This window comes from Doryrhamphus excisus, chromosome 7, assembly GCF_030265055.1.
Source record: "Doryrhamphus excisus isolate RoL2022-K1 chromosome 7, RoL_Dexc_1.0, whole genome shotgun sequence".
NCBI classification, from domain to species: Eukaryota; Metazoa; Chordata; class Actinopteri; order Syngnathiformes; family Syngnathidae; genus Doryrhamphus; species Doryrhamphus excisus.
The window spans coordinates 10,702,818-10,725,869 of record NC_080472.1 but is presented as its reverse complement, the minus strand read 5'-3'; the positions used below and the strand labels follow the sequence as shown (position 1 = coordinate 10,725,869).

The following is a 23,052-nucleotide window of genomic DNA, read 5'->3' as shown; positions in this document are numbered from 1 at the left end:
CCTTACCCTCAGTACCAGGAAGGATGTCTCCTCAGCGTCGGTCGGGAAATCTTCGGAATCATTTTTTCTTCCTCCTGAACAGTCATTTAAGAGCGTCGTCAAGAACTCAGACACGGCGGCGACCTCTGGCGTTATTTCCCCGTTATGGAACCTGTGGGTGGTAGAAATAGAGTCAAACCTTTTTCAGATGCTGCAGTTTTCATATGATTTTGGTTTCACATTTCCTCCACAAGAGCAGGAGACGGAGATCTGGGTCTATCATTCCAACCTGGATTGGTTGTGTTAGCTGTCGCTACATGATTACAGCATGTTTGTAAAACCATAAAACGTTGATGGAGTGTTTTTAAAGTCAGTCAGCTGTCTCTTTTTATCCCTTTTGGTATCTTTAGAACACATAAAAGACAATATAATTTATTCTACATTACTAAACGCCCTGCGTCCAGTTGAAGGAGTGGTTTGACTTCCGCCACAGCGAGCTAGGAAAGATGCTGAACAGATGCTATCAAAAAGATGGACGACAGCTAGCATGCTAACATAGCACATAATGGGACCCACCTATTTAGACTATAAAGGCCTCTAAAAAAAACCCTCCAAAAAACCCTCCATGTTCCATTTACATAATGTGACCTGGATTTTAACCAAGCTACTGCAACATTGGTATTGTGAGATAACACCGAAGAACTAATTTTCTGGTGTAGTGACACCTCACTTGTCCAATAAACCATTTAGCACTAGTGCTACATGCCAAAGCTAACAGAATGATGTGTTTCACTGTTGCTAAATATGCCAAGCACCCAGCAACGTTATTCTTTGTCGGGGGGGGGGGGCATCCTTCTACCAATGTATTCACTATGTATCCTCTGGACATGTCCCAACCATCTCAGTCTGGCCGATAACTGACTTTATCTCCAAGGCCTCTAACATGTAATGTCCCTCTGATGTACTCTTTCCTGATCCTATCCATCCTGGTCACTCCCAATGAGAACCTCAGCATCCTCATCTCTGCTACCTCCAAATCCCCCCCACTGCTAGGAAGATAGTCGTTCTTACTTCCTGACGGTGTTGCCAAGAGCATACATGATGGCTTTGCTCTGTCTGAACTGAGCCATACTCAGCATATCTCGGACTCGTGATGCATCGGGGTCCGCTTGGAGACTTAGTCCGTAGACCAGGGCATCGACTGCAAGTGGCACCCCGCGCAGGGTACGGATGGCCTGGAACATGGCGCTGGTGCACTCCGAGGTCCCGCACTGAAGCAGGGCTTGCCAGGTCAGCCACTTTGAAGAACGTAGCATCTCCGTGACCGTGTGACTGAGAGTGTCGTTCCTTAAGGTTCTTAGAGTGGACACCAGTTTATGGAAAAGGCTCGGTCTCTTTTGCCCCTGGTTTAAGAGCGACAGAACTTGGAGGTCCCTCATGGTGCTCAGAGCGGCATCCTTTCTCTGGAGTGGAGACTTCTCTTCAGCATCGTCCAAGGAGAGCGGCTTCTTGTGGCTGTGGTCAACATCTGCACCAACACAATGGAACAGCGTTGCATGATTTTCCCATAAAAACATCAACTCCATGTCAAACTTGACATTTAGATCTACCAAATATCCTGCTGTTGGTTCTGCCGGACGTCTGGAAGCTAAGCTGCTGAGTTACCACAGATGACATTCCACCGTCCCTGCAAAGCGGATCCACGAATTAACGTGGGTAATCGTTTTCACGTGAAATATTCCCGGGATGGCTCACCCAAGGGAGAAGGGTAGATATGTGTGCTTTTCTTGGCACAGGGCAGCTGTGATGTGCGTTCCTTTTCGATCAAACTGGTAGTTGCAGTCTTGGTGGCTCATGATCAGCTTGGAGAAGAGGATGTGCTGGAAAGCATTCAGGGTGCGCTTTTACGTTGGGAACACAAATTAAATAAAGCACGGACAAAAAATGTCTTTCCTTGAGCCATCATCTCCCTCAAACAAGACCATGTAACCAAGGCAACCAATCGTCATCTACAATGTAGACCCTTTGTTATTTATTATTATTTATTCTTCTATTCTATTTATTCCTTATTTATTTTTCTAATTTCTATGTTTTGTCATACTGTCTTAATGCATAATGATACACCGTGCACACAAAGTGTATTTGATATTTAATAAACCCTCGCTTCAGCAATAGCTTTTGTAGTTAATTTTTTTTCACTGTACTGCATTTGTACATGTAAACAATCACAGAATATAGCAATTTTTCAAATTGTATAAATTGAAAAAAATAGTAGCAATATTTGACAACATGGCTGTACTCCGTACAAGGAAGATGGCCGAAGAGCCCAGAATGACAGCACACAGAGGCTATGCTATGTAGCGCTTGAAAAGTGAAACTTAAGCGTGTGTGCTTGGAGAGTGAATGTCAGGTTTGTGTGACAAATTGTATAAATTGAAAAAATAGTCGCAATATTTGACAACACGGCTGTACTCCGTACAAGGAAGATGGCCGAAGAGCCCAGAATGACAGCACACAGAGGCTTCGTAGCGCTTGGAAAGTGAAACTTAAGCTTGTGTGCTTGAAGAGCGAATGTCAGGTTTGTGTGACAAATTGTATAAATTGAAAAAATAGTTGCAATATTTGACAACATGGCTGTACTCTGTACAAGGAAGATGGCCGAAGAGCCCAGAATGACAGCACACAGAGGCTACGCTACGTAGCGCTTGGAAAGTGAAACTTAAGCGTGTGTGCTTGGAGAGTGAATGTCAGGTTTGTGTGACAAATTCTATAAATTGAAAAAATAGTCGCAATATTTGACAACACTGCTGTACTCCGTACAAGGAAGATGGCCGAAGAGCCCAGAATGACAGCACACAGAGGCCACGCTACGTAGCGCTTGGAGAGTGAAACTTAAGCTTGTGTGCTTGGAGAGTGAATGTCAGGTTTGTGTTAAAAATTGTATAAATTGAAAAAATAGTCGCAATATTTGACAACATGGCTGTACTCTGTACAAGGAAGATGGCCGAAGAGCCCAGAATGACAGCACACCGAGGCTTCGTAGCGCTTGGAAAGTGAAACTTAAGCGTGTGTGCTTGGAGAGTGAATGTCAGGTTTGTGTGACAGAGACCGGCTCCAACTGGTTCTAATAATCCTGGACCAAGATCTCGCACTCATTTGCACCGAGGGTCAATGCAATGTAGAGTCTTACCAGCTTTTGAAGCATCGCAAGTGGACTGTGTGTCAGTTCTCTGCTGTAGAACCGATCACACTGTGATAGATCTCTTGAAAGGGCCACCTCGACCACAGTGTTCTTCTTTGTGTTGACTCTCAAGTTGGTAAAACACCGACCATGCACTGTACTCTGACAGAAGAATAAAAATATGGATACGTATCGAAGAGAATAAAAACCAGAAGTTTGGCATTTTAAGAGAATAAAAGTGTCTTGCGAGACGGAACAAACCAGGACGCTGCTCTTGTCTTCAGACGTGGCCGGAACCACGAGAGCAGAGATGATTCCTCTCTTTACGTTGAGGATGTTCACGGGTTCTTTTGGCTCGGGATACAGCTGAACACTGCTGATCTGTTCCGCTGAGAACTTCAGAGGGTTCCTGGTTTGGTAAATATCGGGTCATATTATTCACCGGATGATACACGATACAGACATTGGGTTGGAATGAGATGAGATTTTCTACCGCTTATCCTCACAAGGGGTGCTGGAGCCTATCCCAGCTGTCTTTGGGCGAGAGGAGGGGTACACCCTGGACTGGTGGCCAGCCAATCACAGGGCACATATAGACAAACAACCATTCACACTCACATTCATACCTATGGACAATTTGGAGTGGCTAATTAACCTAGCATGTTTTTGGAATGTGGGAGGAAACCGGAGTACCCTTAGAAAACCCACGCATGCACGGGGAGAACACACAGAGATTCCCGAGGGTGGAATCAAACTCAGGTCTCGTGTTGTGTGGCCGTGCAGCCAACAAAGAAAACGATATTTTCTAAATACTTTACACGTCAATAATTCATGGGGTTTTGGATCCAACAAAACACGAGGTGTTGTTATACTTCGGCAACGGAAACTGTTTTTTATTTTTTTTTATTTTTTCATTGTCTTTTTCCCCACTGGGACAAAGCGACTGGATGACTCAGCTATAGAACCAACACGCCCACGTGAATCCTTTTGTCATCCAGCCTGTTTGGTAGAAATAGAAGAGGAAAATCAATATCTCGAAGCCGGCAAAATTATCCAGTTAGTGTACATTTAAGGCCGGGGTCTCAAACACGCGGCCCGCGGGCCAAATGTGGCCCCCAGGACACTAGTTTGAGGCCCCCGCCTTGATATGAAAGTTTAATGTTAGTGCGGCCCGCGCAAGTTTGATATGGATGCTGTATGGTATCATGTACCCAGAAAAAATTATTATATTTGATTCATGTTCATGTTAAAGGTTAAATAACTGTTAATAGTTATCCTCCCTATCCGTGTGGAAGTGGTAAGTTTTTGGCTATTTAAGTTGAAAGGAAATAACTTGAAGGCTACCGTTTAGGTCGCTAGCTCTCTAGTTTGCGAGTTAGCATGTGTCTCAAGACCCTGCAGTTGCGCAATATGTTGTAAATAAAAATATAAGTATAAATGTGACTATAGTCGTGTTTTGTCATGTCTACAGGGCTCTAATAATGCCTTGTTCATTTTAATCTGAAAAAAATCATTTGACTACCCACCAACTATATGTGCCTTCTTAAGTTTTTATTATTTGCCCTTTTATTATTATTATTATTATATTTATTTATTTATTACTGATTGGTTGATTTTCTTTATTCTTGATTTGTTTATTTATTTTTCATCTTATTTTGTGTAGAAAAATTAAAATTAAAATATTTGAGAACAGTGGAATGTTTTATCAGAGATTTTATTGTAGAAAATTGGAACCAAAGCGAAGTTTTTTTTATTTTTCTGTTTTTAATAAATGCGTTTTTTTTTTTTTTTTTTTTTTTTTTTTTTTTTGAAAACCTGATGCGGCCCAGTCTCACCCAGACCCTAGCTCCAGTGGCCCTCAGGTAAATTGAGTTTGAGACCCCTGATTGAAGGTGTGACGAATTAATTTATTGATTACACTGGGGAACACTCAAAATGTTGCATTTAAAGTAAGACTTGTTTTTAGTCAATTTAAGTGTGCTGAGTTCAAATCTGAAGTTAGTTTTTTCTGCAAGCTACAGATTTTATGCAATCTTTAATTTTTATTAAAAATAGAAAAAAATCGAGCATTATTATAGGATATTGCAATATCAGCCACAAATCAGTATATTTAACAAGGCAAAAGAAACAGAACATTAAAATGTGATTTTAGATTAAAGTACACCATTGTTAGAAGTGCCATATGTTTTTCTGGAAGCGTTTCTCAGAAAACAGTCTTTATCACAACGTGAGATAAGCATAATTTACAACGTTCTTCAGATAAGAGTCAATCACAGCTAATAACGCTTATCACTTTCTGTCAGTACAGTATTTTAGTCAGGCAGGAATTTGCGTTTGTAACTTTAACACTTCATCTGGGCAATCTCGTTTAATACTCCAGCAGTAGTCGGCCATCATACTTTTGTCCCAGCGACCTTGGTAGCGTTCTTCCATGATCTTTAGGTCTTGGTGGAACCGCTCTCCTTGTTCGTCACTCACAGCCCCCAGGTTTTCAGGGAACTGGTCAAGGTGGCTGTTCAAGAAATGAAGCTTGATGCTCATGTTGCACCTGAGAGCACGAAAAGCGAGGAGCATTCTGTTCACAAGTTCATTGTAGTTCTCTGCCTTGTTGTTTCCAAGGAAGTTCTAAGCGACTGCCACAAAGGATAACCATGCTGCCCTCTCCAAGGCGGTCATCTTGGCAACAAACTGATCATCACGAATGAGGGTTCGAATCTGTGGGCCATCAAACACACCTGCTTTGATCTTCTCGAACGACAACCCTGATTATGTGTTGGAAACATTCACCTTCGGTATCCAGTGCCTTGACAAATTGTTTCATCAAACCTAGTTTGATGTGCAGAGGAGGAAAGATGATCCTATCTCTGTCAACAATTGGGTCATGTGTGATATTTGGCATGCCTGCTTCAAGGGTTTCACGAACAGGCCAGTCCTTCTGGACCCAGTGTCTGTCTCGTGCTCGACTGTCCCACATGCAGAGGAAACATGGAAACTTGGTGAAACCTTTCTGTTGACCAAGAAGGAAGTTTACCATTTTCAAGTCTACACAAATGATCCAGTTGTGCTCACGATATTTTAAGAATTCCATGACCATTCTGATGTCATCATAGTCTTCCCGCAGATGAACTGAATGACCTACAGGCACTGCCCCGTAAACATTGCCATTATGCAAAAGAACACACTTGAGACTGCGTTTAGAACTGTCTATAAAGAGCCGCCATTCAGTTGGATCATAGTGAGGAACACCCAGTTCTTTGAGAAGACCTGGGATATCATGGCAGTAAACAAACTGTCTGTCTTCAGAAAAGAAGGTCACAAAAAGCTGGTCGTGCTTTCTGTAATATGACACATTTTTGCCTTGTAATCTTGATGCCAAAAGCTCAGCTGCTTTCTTTGAAAGACCTAAATCCCGAACTAAGTCATTCAGTTCAGTTTGGTGAAGAGGCTTGGGGACTGGGGGAGATTCAGTCTCTGAAGAACATTCCTCGGATTGTTCCCACTCAGTTTCTGGCAATTCATTGTCACAACTGTCTTCCTCGTTCGTATCATGTCCAATGTCTTTATCGTTTAATGAAGGCAAACCTTTGAAAACTGGAACAGGAATGGAATCTATGTATATAATCTCAAAATGCATAGATTTGGGTTACGTAAGTTCATATATTTAGACTATCTCAAATTGCATGAAAACTAGAGCTTATGGAGAAAAACTAATTTCAGATTTGAAATCAGCACCTAAAAATCATTCAGAATCAGTTAAAAAATCCAATGCAACAGAAAGTTGAAAAAATATTGTTCCCCAGTTATGGTGGCAGGCCTACATGCAACAAGCCAAGTCCTAAGATGATTCTAACGCAAACACTGGAAACGGGTGTTGAAACAAGTAAACCGGTACTAACACGAATGCTGAGTGCAAGCATAGGATGGCAAGGGGGGCCAAACGACCCCCAGATCTGTTACGGCATGAAGACTTTTGTGTGCATATGACCCCCCCGGTTTTCTTTGACTCACTCGGCCATAGCTGCCTGGAAAGCCGCAGAGCCGGGCGCCTGCTTGTGCACGGGCTGTCCCTGAGGGTCCATGACCGACACCTCCCCGAGTGTACACTCCGTTGTGTGCATGACGTATCTACACGTCTGAGGGACTTCGATCTGGACCTGAAATGTACAGCACGGAGAAAGAGTCCAAATACTAAGACACCACAAAGAGGAGCACTGCAGCATCGCCACTTACGTACCTTACAAGTCACCGTGGGGCCATTCCGCAGGTTGGCAGCGCCCACCACGCCGTTCCTGCTCTCGGCGGTGTACTGGTACACGTATTTCTTATGAGCTTTAAATCTGGATGCCACTGCGGCGACATATTATCACTTCATTAGGTCAACAACAACTTATAAACAATACTTATAGACATATAGACTGTACAGACGAAAAGAGTGCATACATTTCTTTGGTATGACATAGAACCGATGCTAGTCTACGGCTCATCAGCACGTCACATGCAATATGAAATATTTCAGTATTGAACAAAGCAAAATTTGTTCTCAATCAGAAATCACTCCACACTCTTTATTGTTCTCTGGTTCTACCATATCTTACTTATTGTGTGGAAATATGGGCTAATAACTATAAAAGCAATCTTCACTGGCTAAATGTACTGCAAAAAAGGTCAGTAAGGATAATTCATAATGCCGCCTACAGAGAACATACTAACTCCTTATTTGTAAAATCACAAATACTTCAACTTGCTGATATAGTTCATGTTCAAACAGCTAAAATAATGCATAAGGCTAAAAATAAGCAATTAGCTAAAAATGTCATCCAATACTTCTCTACAAGAGAGGAGAAATATGATCTCAGGGAAGAAGTACATTTGAAACACTTCTATGCTAGGACTACGTTATGCTAGCCATAGCATTTCAGTATGTGGAATCAAACTATGGAATGGATTGAGTAAGGAAATCAAACAATGCACAACGATGAGCCAATTCAAGAAACAATACAAGCAGTTGATGTTTGCTAAATACAAGGATGAAGAGTCTTGAACCAGTCATGATGTGCTATATATATCACTATATTGACACTTACTATGGTACCCATTATGGCATTGGATGCTCATATCACCGAGTACTTCGCTATGGGACAAAAAATAAAATAAAATAAAATAAAATAAAATAAAATAAAATAAAATAAAATAAAATAAAATAAAATAAAATAAAATAAAATAAATTAAATTAAATTAAATTAAATTAAATTAGGAAAGCAGGAAGTGAACAAATGTAACAGTTACCGATTGTAAAAGTACCAGATGGAGGGGTAGGATTTAATAAGCTTTGCTTCTTCCTACTCCTTTTGGACATGTGGAACTGGGAACTGATTATGGGATGCACTCAATTGGAATCTGATGCATGTTCAAATGAAATTAAACCATTACCATTACCATAGTAATGTTTAAAAAACACAATTAGTCGGTTGTAAGCTGATTTTTTATGCAGTACCTACAAAAATATCCCATTTATAAAGAAGGAATCCTGCTTTACACAAAGGTCTGGAAGCAATAAAGGGGGGTTTACTTCATTTGGTAATGGTAATTGTAATTGTAATTGTAATGGTAATGGTAATGGTTTAATTTCATTTGAACATGCATCAGATTCCAATTGAGTGCATCCCATAATCAGTTCCCAGTTCCACATGTCCAAAAGGAGTAGGAAGAAGCAAAACTTATTAAATCCGACCCCTCCATCTGGTACTTTTACAATCACTAACTGTTACATTTGTTCACTTCCTGCTTTCCAAACTTTTTTTAATTAATTTTTTTAATGTATTTTTTAAATTTTAAAATTTTAATTTTTTTTATTTTTTGTCACAAACCGAAGTAGGAGGTGATATGAGCATCCAATGACATAATGGGTACATTTGAAGTGTTTCAAATGTACTTCTCTTGTAGAGAAGTACATGTAAGGATTGTCGGCGAGAACATGAAACTGACAAACTCGCAGAATAAATAAAATAAAAACCATAATTTCAGCTTTGTGTTTTAACCTTTCACATGTCTTTTAAGGTTTAATACTGTACACACGGTACCCGTACCGCAGTACTTTTACTGCTTTAGATGTGATGCGTCATCATTGCAAGCGAGAATGACTTGATTGACATTTATCTCCAGTTTGATGAGGGTCCGTGTTAGCAACGCGGTGGTCATGATGAGCAGCTGACCTTTGGACAACATCTGTTGTCAAACTAAACAGCACAAAGGTCATCTGCTGCTGCTGGTTTCCCCGTTTGGTAGAAACCGCCTCGATTTCAGTCCCAACTGTTGGCTATAAATGTACACGATGAAGAAACGTCAACATCGGCTTCTTCCAGCAGATCACGATATGATATGATCACTACATCGCTATATACGTTACATTAACGCTCAGTCTGGATTCTTGGGAAAAATAATCAGACTGCACTTACGGAATAACAAACAAAAAACAGACTGTGTATGTATATTTATACTGTTTATTCTGTATATTTTGTATTTTCATTCATAATTTGTATTTTTTAATAGATGTGTCTGCACCTCCTTCACCAAAACAAATTCCTAGTATGTGTTTGATCATACCTGGATATAAACCATTTCTGATTCTGATCTATGGAAGTTGGCATGGCATTTGGGGAGCAGATGGGTTGAGGTCAACTTACATAGACAGGTTGATGTGTCGTCATGGATGACTTGCTCTGCGGAGGAAAACAACATGGCGTTACAACCGTGGATGTGACTTTACACGCCGGTGATCTCAATTAAAAATTACTGCTACTTAAAAGAAATCCTGGTGTTGAGGTGATGTACTTTCACCAAGTATTTCATTTACATCTCTAATGTCTAGACCAGGGGTCTCAAACTCAATTTATCTGGGGGCCACTGGAGCTCAGGTCTGGGTGAGACTGGGCCGCATCAGGTTTTCCAAAAAAAAAAAAAAAAAAAATGCATTTATTAAAAACAGAAAAATGAATAAACTTTGCTTTGGTTCCGATTTTCTACAAGAAAAGCTCTGATAAAACATTCCACTGTTCTCAAATATCTTACTTTTTATTTTTCTACACAAAATAAGATGAAAAATAAATAAATCAAGAATAAAGAAAATCAATCAGTAATAAATAAATAAATATAATAATAATAAAAGGGCAAATAATAAAAAGTTAAGAAACCACATATAGGTGGTGGGTAGACAAATGATTTTTTTCAGATTAAAATGAACAAAGCATTATTAGAGCCCTGTAGACATGACAAAACACGACTATAGTCACATTTATACTCTTTTTATTTACAACATATTGCGCAACTGCAGGGTCTTGAGACACATGCTAACTCGCAAACTAGAGAGCTAGCGACCTAAACGGTAGCCTTCAAGTTATTTCCTTTCAACTTAAATAGCCAAAAACTTACCACTTCCACACGGATAGGGAGGATAACTATTAACAGTTATTTAACCTTTAACATGAACATGAATCAAACGTAATCATTTTTTCTGGGCACATGATACCATACAGCATCCATATCAAACTTGCGCGGGCCGCACTAACATTAAACTTTCATATCAAGGCGGGGGCCTCAAACTAGTGTCCTGCGGGCCACATTTGGCCCGCGGGCCACATGTTTGAGACCCCTGGTCTAGCCACTTAATTCACATATAACACGCATACATTGGATTACAATGAAATGTTTTTAAATATATACTTCAAGCAAAGAGGACTTTTGGGACGGACCAAATGTTTACCTTGCCATAGAAATGTACAAAATACACACTTCACACACGTTCCCGCTGCTGGTGCCAATCTTGTACTCACGTGCAAAGGTGTACGTGCTCAGCAGCATCACCAAATGCAGCTTGTTGTAAGCCATGGCGGGTGAAATAATCCTTCCTCTGGACTCCCACTTGATGTTTGAAAATGATGAAAACAGCATGTGTGTGTGTGTGTGTGTGTGTAGGCTGGGAGAGGTGTACAAAGTCCAACTTTGATTAGCAGCGTAACTTAGCTTAGCAAAAACCGACCTTTCTCTTGCGCGACGGCAGCAAGGACATAATCACACCAAAAATCTTCTAAATGGGTTCTGTGGGAGGAAATACAGGGATAGGTGCAAATGATGGTATTGATTGGATTCCAGGTCGGCGGGTTAATTGGTTGCACGCCTGGCTGAGATGATTGAACTTTATGACCTTAGGGACCATATCAGTAAATCAGCACTGATGCGCTACACTGCTGATGGGGACTTCATGTCAAAAACTTTATGTGAAGATGCTGGTCTTATTGTGTGCTAACCACAAGTGGGGGTGATTGTGGTGGCAATCACCCCCCACACTCAAAAAGTCTGGTCTCGATCCCAATAACCTCTCCAATTTCCGTCTGAGTATTTTGAAAAGCCCTATACAAATAAAATGTATTATTATTTTTACTATAACCCAGCTTCTAGACCCCCTGTGGCAGACTCCAAAGGTGTGGGTGCACTTCCACTACCAGCTAGCGGGCAATGGGGCAGTCATGAAGAATTCATGAGTAGCTACTGAGAAACGAAGGCAGGTACATTTAGAGTAGTTACTGAGGGAGTAGTGATGAGCGGTTAGGGTCAGCTACGTTCCTTCCTCATTAAGTACTGTGATTCTGTGTACCTTATTGTGAAGTATTAACTTTTGCACTAAACCTGCCATCGCTGCCTTACTCCAGTTCCTCATTTTACCCAATTCCTATATCCCAAATAAATAATTCTGCCCGTCATACACAGACTTCTCAAAGTTCTCAATATCCCGTCAATAGAATAATTAAGACAAGCGCCATCAAAGCAGGATTTCTTTATTCCTTCCAATTACAGACACCCAGTGCCTAAGAACGCTAATATCAATGAAAGCTATTTTAATGTAAATTCTGTAAATTCACCCACGCCAAATAAAATCAAGCGGTAGCATGTCTGCATGAGTAAGACAACGACGGGCTGGTGATGGAGTGCGTACACGGCGGCTTCAAGGAAACGTGGGACATTACGAGGACGCTTTCTTAGGTCTGCCTCTACGTTTTTTGGGAGGGCTCGCCGTGTTCTCCGGCGGTCTGGTTTCGGAGTCGTCCTCTAATTCAGTGCTTGGAACCTTTCTGGATCTTTGGGACCTTTTAGGAGTCTTGACAGCACCCCCTTCTGCACAACAAAACAAAAACAAATGGGAGGTTGATTCACCGCTAAAAACAGAAGACGTACACTGTACCTTTATTTTGAAGGACTTTTTTCTTTTTGCTTGGACCGTCGTCAGGTTCTTCAGTCTTCCCTGCAACTTTCTTTCTCTTTGTCGCCTTCTAGAAGGAGAGGAGGACATTAGAAGACACTGACAGTAGTAAAACCCTTGGAGTCTCATCGAGTCCCTTAGAATTGGACCAGCAACTACAGTAGTGGATCATAGTATAATAACCGTATAAGCCACAACCGCAACGGAATATAAGCTACATAATCCCACGTCATAAAATGGCATATTGAGGCATGTTTTAGGCTGTGTTGGAAACTGTATTCTGGAAAGCAGGAAGTGAACAAATGTAACAGTTAGTGATTGTAAAAGTACCAGATGGAGGGGTAGGATTTAATAAGCTTTGCTTCTTCCTACTCCTTTTGGACATGTGGAACTGGGAACTGATTATGGGATGCACTCAATTGGAATCTGATGCATGTTCAAATGTAATTAAACCATTACCATTACCATTTATTAAGAAGGTTAAAAAAAGAAATCTAACATCTGACCACAACGTACGGAAGACGGCGGGCTGATCTTCGACTCATAACCGACAAGACTCTTCGCCGGTAAGGCATTATGACTGGTCAAATTCCGTCAACGGGACAAGATCAGTCCAAACAGCGGTCAAGCGGGATATATTGCGAGTTGGTTCCCTTCTTGTTTTCAAAATAAAAGCAATGATTTATCACTATTGTTTTTTTGTACGAGAAAAGGTATTTGGACAAATAAATGGCACACTTCGGATCTAAACAGCCAGCCATACAGTCTGAAGGATTGGGTATGCAGTATGGATAGTACAGGCATGGAAGTATGTAGTAGTAAGTATGCGGTTTTGAACACAGCCATGCACGATTTGAGACCAGCTCTTTGACAGGAAAAAAAAAAAAAAAACTTCCCAACTTTCCCATGATGCAATGCGTTTTAGCAAAATATTTTACTGGAGGACAAGAAGCGTAAAAAATGGATGGATGTCTCTGTCCACTAGAGGGAGGCTGACATCACTGCAGCTCCGCAGCCACCAACTGATGCTTTGCTTAGAAGCAATGCATTATGGGAAAACTTAAAAAAAAAAACATTTTTTTTCCATTTTAAACATGTTTGTATATTTCTTAGGTATACCTTTTAGGAGTTAAGTTGCTGCCTGATGAGTTTAGTGTTCTTGGTAAGATGACGCTGTGAGTCAGACTGTTACGTTGAGTTATGACCTCCTGAGATTTGCAGTGGGTTGACGGGCTTGTTGTGAGCGCACCGATAGCTTGTGATTGACGCGCGAGCAGCACAGTATTTAAGTGATTAGTAGGAGTTTTGAAGTAAACGAGATGACATCATGAGATTAGAATTTAGCCGCATTGCAGTATAAACGGCCGGGTCAAAAGTTTAATATACACCAGAAATTACAGTAAATATTGCTCAAATGCCAGAATTTCTCTCCACTATTTTATATAATATATTTTACATTGTTCGTTTTAATTAATAATTTATATAAATTGTGTACAGAGAAAGCAAGAGCAGAGGTAATGTACATCACTTTCTACACATTAGATCCAAAACACTGCCATGTATCCATATATTGCAGTATTTTTATCACATATGTATTTATTATTGTTTGCTTCCATGTTGTCAAAGCCTGATGGTGGCGCGTATGAAGTTGTTTATTAATAAGTTGGCACACGCAGGAGCTTGCAGTGTAAATGCATCTTTAATGTTTCTCCGTGCCCTCACCTTTGCTGATGACGGCACTCCAGCGGTGAAGTCCAGCGTGCCGTCATCTCTCGCTTGGATACTCGTCAGTCCAGCCTCGAGAATGGAGCGCAGCTTATCGTATCGAGGCGTTTCCTGGTAACCTAGAGATTTCACTTCCTCCATGAACCTCTGTAGCTCGTCTAGAACAGAAAGGACTGCTTTGGATGCGAGTGAAACAACCTCAGCATGTCCGTGGAAAGGCCACACGTGAATGTAGCCAATATCACAAATGAGGAGTCGGTCAAACTGTGACAGCTATATGTCCTTCTGTTCCGTGCGGCATTGCCTGTCAAGCTGCACACACGACTTCCTTCGCATCTGCAGCTCTGACACAAGGTTCTGAAAACCTGACAAATCGCTGCACTGGACCTTTGAGGAGACATTCTTGGTTTGAAAGCACTAACTAAACTGAGCCTAGATTGAGGCTGGAGGTTACTTCTTTTACTTCCATCCCCTGCCTCTGTGAGAATGTGATCAGGGCTGGACAATAACGATGTACCGATGGCCCGGGGGCAAGTTAAAAACCAAATTGGGGCAAGTAAACCCAATCAGTGATATTCCCGTCGGGCAAGTGCACTTTGGCATGTATGTAATTCCGGTGGTAATTTGCAAACCAATCCTTGCAAATCTTGAAATGGACCAATCAGAATCGTTTATTTAGACCGCGGTCCGCAGTCCACAGTCCGCGATCAACCAATCAGCGATGGTTTGACTGTGAAAACATCTATCATGGCGTCCCTGCCAACATGGTCTAATTCTTCAACAACTTGTGAAGGAAAAGAGCAAAAAGTGATGAACCAGTGCCTCCTAAACAAGTATTTTATTAGCGGCAGCAAATCAAATGATGGCACAGGTGAGTGAATCACATTGCTGTGACAATTTGAAGTGGTCACAATGAAACACCACCGATTAGATCCAATACCAAGTGCTGATTTTGCACAAGCTACAAAATCTAGCGCTTCCATTTCTCTGTGGATTTTTATCACCTTTGCTTCACAAATTATTGTTTGACCGTTGAGCATTTTTTTCTGGATTCAAAACACTTTACTAGTACACAAATGTGTCTATTCAATAATGTTTCATTGTGGTGCACAACTTATAAATATCACTGCTTACTACGACTACCATGTGTAAGGTAGTATGTAGTAAATGAAACAATATCATTATGGTAGTCTTTTCATTTTACATGGGGCAAGATCGAGCAAGTAGTTCTCACCTTAAGGATTCCCCATGGGCAAGTCATTTTTGTGTTGCTTACTTTTACATCTATAAGGAGCGAGGTCCTAAATCTGCTGCTGCGTGTGCAATCCAAGTGCCATTAGATAACTTCTGTTGTGAAGCAACCGACCTCAATTGATCATTTTGCCCCAATTCATGTCTTACCTGGTCTGTCTTGAGATGGGAAACATTGGGCCATGAAGTCAGAGATGCTTTTTTGACTCCTGGACGTGAGACCAAAAGTAGCATTATTGAAGTTGGAAGGCAGCAGACGTTCATTATCAGCGTGTACGTTGGCAACTGACGTACCGGATTTTATAGTCTCTGACGTAGAGTGGGTCCTGAAGCTTGTCTTCCCAGGGAAGGGAACCACACAGCCACTGAACCATGCAGTAGCAAAGGATCTCCAGGTCACCCCGCCTTGAAGCAGCTGGAGGTACACGATGACATATATATACAGACATATTTCATCGTTCAAGATGAGTCGATTTCAGGAGTTCATGGAACACAAAGGGACCAACCAAAAGGTTCAGGAAGCTTTTGTAGTTCATTTTTACGATAACCTTTTTTTATTATTAGTATATCGCCACTGTATGGACTCTCTGGAGGCAACTCTAATTGTGATAGTACCTACCTACTCCTTTGTGGGCATCGATGCTTGTGAACTCGATAGTGCCATCATGACACTTCTTAGGATCCTCCTTGTAGTCTTTATGAGAGCCTTCCGGTGCGTACCGATACGCTAGCCCATAATCTGCCAGATAAACCTACAATTCAGACGCATCGATTCAGAAAGGCACACAAACCGTGAAAATGAGAAGGCCACACATCCCTGTTAGTCACAGGCTAGAGCGTACTGTGGCAGAATATGGCAAAAAAAAGCATTTTCAAGACTTCGGAATGACAATCTAGCTCCGCCCCTAACCTCTCCACTTCTGCACCGCGGGAGTCACCGCCCACTGATCCAACGGCTGCCACCGGTACTGACCTGGTTGGGATCACTGAAGCCCAACATCAGGTTGGATGCCTTGATGTCTGCATGCACGTACTCATTAGTATGGATGTATTCAAGGATGTCCAGCTGCACAAACAAAACAAAACAATCATCACTGTTTGGCGAGAACAATTTCCAAAAGGCTTCGCGTTGACGGCCGAGGTTCTTTATCAGAAGATTAAAAGTTAAGATCACGGCCGGTAAAAGCCTAAACCTGCTCAAATGTACACTTTGTGTCATTTTCTCTCAGGTATTCACAAAACGTTTTCCGTCTTTGAACATTTTTGGGACAGAAAATTACAAAAGAAAATAACAAAAATTACAAAATAAAAAAAAAAAACTTAAACTGTATTTATTTACTTTATTATTATTTAACTGTATTATGGATAGCAGGAAGTGAACAAATGTAACAGTTAGTGATTGTAAAAGTACCAGATGGAGGGGTAGGATTTAATAAGCTTTGCTTCTTCCTACTCCTTTTGGATATGTGGAACTGGGAACTGATTATGGGATGCACTCAATTGGAATCTGATGCATGTTCAAATGAAATAAAACCATTACCATTACCATTACCAAATGAAGTAAACCCTCCTTTATTGCTTCCAAACCTTTGCGTAAAGCAGGATTCCTTCTTTATAAATGGAATATTTTTGTACATACTGCATAAAAAATCAGCTTACAACCGACTAATTGTGTTTTTTAAACATTATTATGGTAATGGTAATTACCATTACCATGAGACCCAAAAATGTCGCCAGCTGAGCACCAAACGTGGAAATGTGGAAGAAGGTTTTATGGTTTGATAAGAAATAAATCCAACTTTTACGGCTTCCAATGTTATTGGCATGGAGGAGATCCCACCTGAGATGTTTTCCACACGGCTTCAAGTTGTGCAGGAGCGTCAAATGGCAACTGGCTAAGTGGAGATGTTTGAGGGAGGGGGGAATCCTAAGGCCAAATTCTTTTTCATCTGGCTGCCATTTCTTCTTTTTGCCATGTTGAAGTTCTACTTAGAATCTGTCAAGGACCCTACAGACCAAAATGTACGTTCATGCAAATTTTCAACTGGACCATTTGATTATGAACTGTCCATTTCCTTCTGTTTACTTTTCCCAATACGTCATAACTATCAGGATTGCATTTTGGATCAATTCAAATTCCATATCCTGTGTATAACACATGGGCGCTAGTCACAGTAGTTTAACTGGCAAAAGCAAAAACACTGGTACATTCAATGTCATTAACCCTTCGATGCACGAGTGACTGGACCCTACACTCTTCCATAAGTGGGTCAAAAATCACCCACACTAGAATCGATGCCTTTTTATGCCCATTTTGCCATTTTGGTGAGGAATAATCACTTGTATGATATTTAGTATTATATTTAGGACCACACAAGAATGATTTCATGTTAGAAACATCTTCATTTTTCACTTTTTTACATCTTTGAAAAAGAAAATGACCCTGTACAACAATAGAAAATGTGAGGATCCATTGTGTGTTGCATAAAGGGAAGTTAAAAATGTGAACGGCGTGATATCAAAAATATGTTTTTTGAGGAATACCTGGAATATGAAATGATAAAAAAATTTCATTACAAAGATATTTCAAGAAAACAACCTGACCGGGTCATTTTTGACCCACTTATGGAAGGTTGGGGTGGTAACACAAAAACTAAAATTTCTTAAAATGTATAAAAGATATGTTAAAAATGTGAACGGCATGATATCAAAAACATGTTTTTTGAGGAATACCTGGAATATGAAATAATAACAATTTTTCATGACAAAAATATTTCAAGAAAACAACCGGACCGGGTCATTTTAGACCCAATTATGCATCTAAGGGTTAAGGACAAAAGTGATGCAAGCGGAGCTCAGTAGAAAAATGACATTTAAAAGCAACCCACCAGTCGGAGACCAATTTGCAGAGTCAGTTTTCTCGGGAACCGCTTTCCATTTTCCTCCAACTTCCGCTGAAGATCGGTCCCGAGCCTGTCAATCACCATGAACCTGTACCTTGAAAAGAAGCGTGGGCATTAGTGCATGTGTTTGAGCACTTCACATGTTAAAGCGTGTTCACAAAGGTGATTACACCCCTCACATTGCTGCATATATTTGATTATGTGACAGCAGACGCTCAGTAAGGTTCTAGTCTGTCGACATGCTCGGCCTGTCAATCACCTGCACCCCAAGTCGTCTTGGAGGTGTGTCAGACTGCGGCCCAGTTTCCAAAGGGAGGAGATGATGTGCCGCTTCATTATGTCATGTTGGCATTCACGTTCCTTTCAGTTAACCGAAGCGCCCCAGTGCCGACAGCACTCATGCAGCCTGAGCATGAAAGGTGCCTTGTACATGAAACTTGGATGTGTGGGGGGGTGCTGCGGCATAGGGAGTTGGATGTGTGCATACGGGGGTTTGGGAGCTTGGGCTTCATCCTGGGGTTTCGCACGGGGGCCTGGTGTCCCGCACGGGGGCCTGGTGTCCCTGGCTTTTAATGGATGGTGCGTATTGAACAGAGTCGTAATTAGGTAAATAAGCGCTCCTTCGCTGACGTGTTCGATCATGGAAGTGTAAATACAAGGTGGACCCCAATGTAACCTTGCATACATGTTTGAAATAAAGCAAACTAGATCTACAGCCCGTGTATGTAAGATTTGACTGTTGGTCCAATTCTAGGTCTTATACCTTTTGCCTCCTCTGTCGTGATGACCTGAGCCCCAGTATCTGGGAACTCCTAAATACTTCAAACGACGGCCCTTCATCCAGCTCTTAACTGCAAAGACAACAGAAAAATGTCAGCACTCGGATAAAAGTATGCCTTGTTCCAGCAATCTCATGTGAAAACACCAAAGTGCAAAATAGATGAGCTCCAAAAAGCATGATGGAGACATCCACCGGGTAAACGCAGCTTAACTTCACCACACTGCATACGCCATCGCCCCAGCAGGCGCCACCGTGTAGCATTTACACCAGGGGTCTCAAACATGCGGCCCGCGGGCCAAATGTGGCCCGCAAAACACTAGTTTGAGGCCCCCGCCTTGATATGAAAGTTTAATGTCAGTGCGGCCCGCGCAAGTTTGATATGGATGCTGTATGGTATCATGTACCCAGAAAAAATTATTACGTTTGATTAATGTTCATGTTAAAGGTTAAATAACTGTTAATAGTTATCCTCCCTATCCGTGTGGAAGTGGTAAGTTTTTGGCTATTCAAGTTTAAAGGAAATAACTTGAAGGCTACCGTTTAAGTCGCTAGCTCTCTAGTTTGCGAGTTAGCATGTGTCTCAAGACCCTGCAGTTGCGCAATATGTTGTAAATAAAAAGTATAAATGTGACTATAGTCGTGTTTTGTCATGTCTACAGGGCTCTAATAATGCTTTGTTCATTTTAATCTGAAAAAAAACATTTGTCTACCAACCAACTATATGTGGTTTCTTAAGTTTTTATTATTTGGTGTTTTATTATTATATTTATTTATTACTGATTGATTGATTTTCTTTATTCTTGATTTGTTTATTTATTTTTCATCTTATTTTGTGTAGTAAAATAAAAATTACGACATTTGAGAACAGTGGAATGTTTTATCAGAGCTTTTATTGTAGAAAATCGGAACAAAAGCAAAGTTTATTCATTTTTCTGTTTTTAATAAATGCGTTTTTTGTTGGGGTTTTTTTGGAAAACCTGATGCGGCCCAGCCTCGCCCAGACCCTAGCTCCAGTGGCCCCCCCAAGTAAATTGAGTTTGAGACCCCTGATTTACACCTTCTCACGTTAAAAAAGTCTAGAGCGAGTATGTTGTTTCCATATTTGTGGCTTGCTAGTCTTTGTGCTTATGTTTATTCTACATCAACGTGTCCCGTTAATAAACATCCACGCCGGTGTACAGCACGTACAACCAAAACCCGATGTTTGTGATGGCTCACTTGGTTCAGGTTTAGCTGCTCTTATGTAGAATCGGAGCTCACAGAAGAGTGGTCCACTGTCAAATGGCTCCTACGGAGAAGGGGGAAAAAAAGTACGGATTAAGTTTGTTTTAAGGGTTGGTGCCTTAACCAAGCGAGGCCCTGATCGTGGTGTCCAAGATGTGAAAGTGGGGAGGTATAGGTCCATGTTGGTATAGGACAGGACCATCAGGATCAACTACTCCCATCATTAACTATTATTTGGACTTTGGACAGTCAGTGCAAGGCTGTGATAGTGTAAATAAATACATAAATAAGCTTTTACCTACTCATAAATAACGAATTAAAGTATAAGCAATATGTTAATATGCTGGTCAAAGATCCTCTATATGACAGGAGCGTTCAGTTGATGTCCGCTTTATAACAGGCTTAATGTACAAGAGTCTTACCACTTTGATGACAAAGCGAGCATCATCGCCAACAGCTTTTGGAGAATCCTCATCAGCTACAGAGAGCGGGGAAAAAATCATATCAGTAGTTTATACGGCAACGGTCAGGGAATCATTAGGAAATTTGGATCTGGGAAAAAAAAATTTTTTGGAGACATTTTCAAATTTTATTTGTATGTCAAACCATTTCAGGCCAAAGAAATAATCATCATACTATTTCTAAATTAGTCTTAACAGTGGTGGCATTTTGCCCGCAAGTACAAGCAGAATCAAGTGTGATCTCCGAGTCTACTTTACCCAGGTATAAGACGCCAAATCCTCCCTGGCCAATCGGAGCCCCAAGCTTCCACAGCTTCTTTCTGGTATCTGTGAGTACTTCCCCTGGCGGTAACTCATTTGCCAACTTCCTCTTGGCTGGAGCTCTGCCTTTTCCTGCCATCGGAGCTTTAAGGGACGCCTGCAAAGTGGAAGGTAGAAGTACTATTCATGGCGTGTTACATCATGTTACATCATGTTATGATATTCTGTCTGGGCACCAGCTAAACTGGACGGTGGAACTTAGTGGTCATCCATTTGTATGGAGTATTCCACAGCAATAAGGAGTACTGTCATTACTGGACTTTATAATTCATAACACCATATACGTAAGTGGAAGAGAAGAGGAAGACAGACGAAAGCAATAGATGAATATGTAATAAACACGATAAACATGTAATCACATGTTTTACTGCTTGATCAAGTCAGCTGTGGTAGCTTTTTCAAGCTTGTCATCGGCCAGAATACGCATGACAGACAATAAATGCCGTTTGAAAATACTCATGTTTGTGTGGAACGGGTGTTGGGCTGATGTTGCATGCATGGCGGTGGCGGCACAGTACTCCATGATAATGCAGCGATGCTTTTTGTTGGCCGTAACTAGCGAACTGGCCCATGTACACAGTATATGAACACTTGGATTTTACCTTTAACTGTTATATATGTTCAAGGGTTTGATTCAGGCGTATCCAGAAATACAGTAATTGGGCAGTTATAAATGTTACCTTATAACACAGTTGTAACCCTATGTATTTATTTGTATTATATACAACAAATGACTGTTTAACAGTGTGGTTCATCATGCTGTGAGTGCAAGTAATCACCCGTTCAGTAGTTTATGGTCAGCGGGTGGCGGACTTCATTACAAATGAAGCAAAGGACCAAAACCACCGACCAACCTATAACACATATAACACATTTAAAGCCATGAAATCCAAGCTAATGCCGATTTTAAAAAAAAACACTGCATGCAGATCTGGGAGTCAACCACAGAGATTCTCCGAGCCGTTTCGTTCGCGAACGACCCATCAGTAAAATTCAAGTTCGGGAAGTGCACGTTGTGAGGCATCCTCTACGGTTAATGGATTTTCCAACACCCCACAAACGTCCCAACGGCATCGCTTCCCGTTGCTCCAAACTACATGACAAGGAAACGTTAAAATGAAGTCAAAATCTGAATTTGTATTAGCAACTGTGTTGTTTCTTATTATCATGATTTTACATCATTATACCGCTACGTCCTCAACAGCAAACAGCAGTAAAAGGCCAACAGAACTGTTTTGGAAACTTTTTTAACACTGAAGTGACGACTTGTGTATGTTAGCAGTCAAACTAGCCGCTCTCCTCATGCCGAATGGCGTCATAATTTAAATGACAACGTCATTATTAATCCAGATTAATCACCAAAAAGGTCACCGACGTGTACGGTTACACCATCCATAGTACATACCGTAACCGGATCCGAGCTGCCTCGACTGCGGCGGGACTAGCAAACTTCCCGCTCCTGGTCTAACAGGACTTGACGTCGGCGTCTTCTTCTGCGGCCTCTTCTTTTTCTTCTTCTTCGGCTTCCTCCTCATTTGATTTGTAGCTTCTTGGTGCATTTCCGCCTTTCCGCCACCAGGTGGTACGGAGTGCTGTGGAGGCCTGTTTCCGCCACTGAAAAAAATAGATTATCCCAATGGTAAATCGATATTATGAGATAAAAAGTAGACATTCTGCGATAGAAAGTCGAAATTATGAGATAGAAAGTCGAAATAACGAGACAAAAAGTCGAATTTACGAGATAAAAAGTCGAAATTACGAGATAAAAAGTCGAAATTATGAGACAGAAAGTCATAATAATGAGATAAAAAGTGTAAATAACGAGATAGCTTTGTAGAAAAGTCACAGCAGCAGCCATTCTCTCCTGTTCAGACATGGATTGTGAGTACATTGAGGAGTACTTAAGTGTGGCTTTACAAGTGATGAAAATACTTCATTTGCTGGTGAGGTATTTACTAAGGAGTATTTACTAA

At 41.1% G+C, this 23,052-nt stretch overlaps 2 protein-coding genes across 8 annotated transcripts in view; both read right to left on the bottom strand.

Moving 5' to 3' along the window:
* Positions 1-11,323, bottom strand: part of apoba (apolipoprotein Ba) — a 30,622-nt gene extending 19,299 nt beyond the window's left edge. The window contains exons 1-10 of one of the 5 annotated variants that reach the window (XM_058077193.1): positions 10,990-11,321; positions 9,844-9,879; positions 7,395-7,507; positions 7,169-7,314; positions 3,422-3,569; positions 3,170-3,322; positions 1,735-1,859; positions 1,590-1,666; positions 1,051-1,507; positions 7-151 (exon numbers count right to left, since the gene is read on the bottom strand). In XM_058077193.1, coding sequence (XP_057933176.1) covers positions 7-151; positions 1,051-1,507; positions 1,590-1,666; positions 1,735-1,859; positions 3,170-3,322; positions 3,422-3,569; positions 7,169-7,314; positions 7,395-7,507; positions 9,844-9,879; positions 10,990-11,107 — 1,518 coding nt within the window. In that variant the 5' untranslated portion in view covers positions 11,108-11,321. Of the gene's footprint in view, positions 1-6; positions 152-1,050; positions 1,508-1,589; positions 1,667-1,734; positions 1,860-3,169; positions 3,570-7,168; positions 7,315-7,394; positions 7,508-9,843; positions 9,880-10,989 lie in introns of those variants that run through there. The other 4 variants (XM_058077194.1, XM_058077189.1, XM_058077190.1 and 1 more) reach the window with 4 other exon arrangements.
* Positions 11,324-11,975: 652 nt separating this feature from the next.
* vrk1 (VRK serine/threonine kinase 1) lies at positions 11,976-22,649 on the bottom strand. 3 transcript variants are annotated; one of them, XM_058077201.1, is made up of 14 exons: positions 22,485-22,648; positions 21,859-21,933; positions 21,017-21,176; positions 20,720-20,775; positions 20,292-20,361; positions 19,056-19,143; positions 18,278-18,386; positions 16,363-16,455; positions 16,009-16,141; positions 15,684-15,804; positions 15,540-15,598; positions 14,136-14,296; positions 12,396-12,483; positions 11,976-12,328 (listed from the first exon to the last, which is right to left on the bottom strand). In XM_058077201.1, exons 3-14 carry the CDS (start codon positions 21,156-21,158, stop codon positions 12,177-12,179), a joined length of 1,272 nt encoding a protein of 423 aa, XP_057933184.1. In that variant the 5' UTR covers positions 21,159-21,176; positions 21,859-21,933; positions 22,485-22,648; the 3' UTR covers positions 11,976-12,176. The 3 variants fall into 3 exon arrangements, with proteins under 3 accessions (XP_057933184.1, XP_057933183.1, XP_057933186.1); XM_058077200.1 differs by lacking the exon at positions 21,859-21,933 and having other exon boundaries at positions 22,485-22,649; XM_058077203.1 differs by lacking the exon at positions 21,859-21,933 and having other exon boundaries at positions 12,396-12,480; positions 22,485-22,649.
* Between the last annotated feature and the right edge of the window lie 403 nt (positions 22,650-23,052).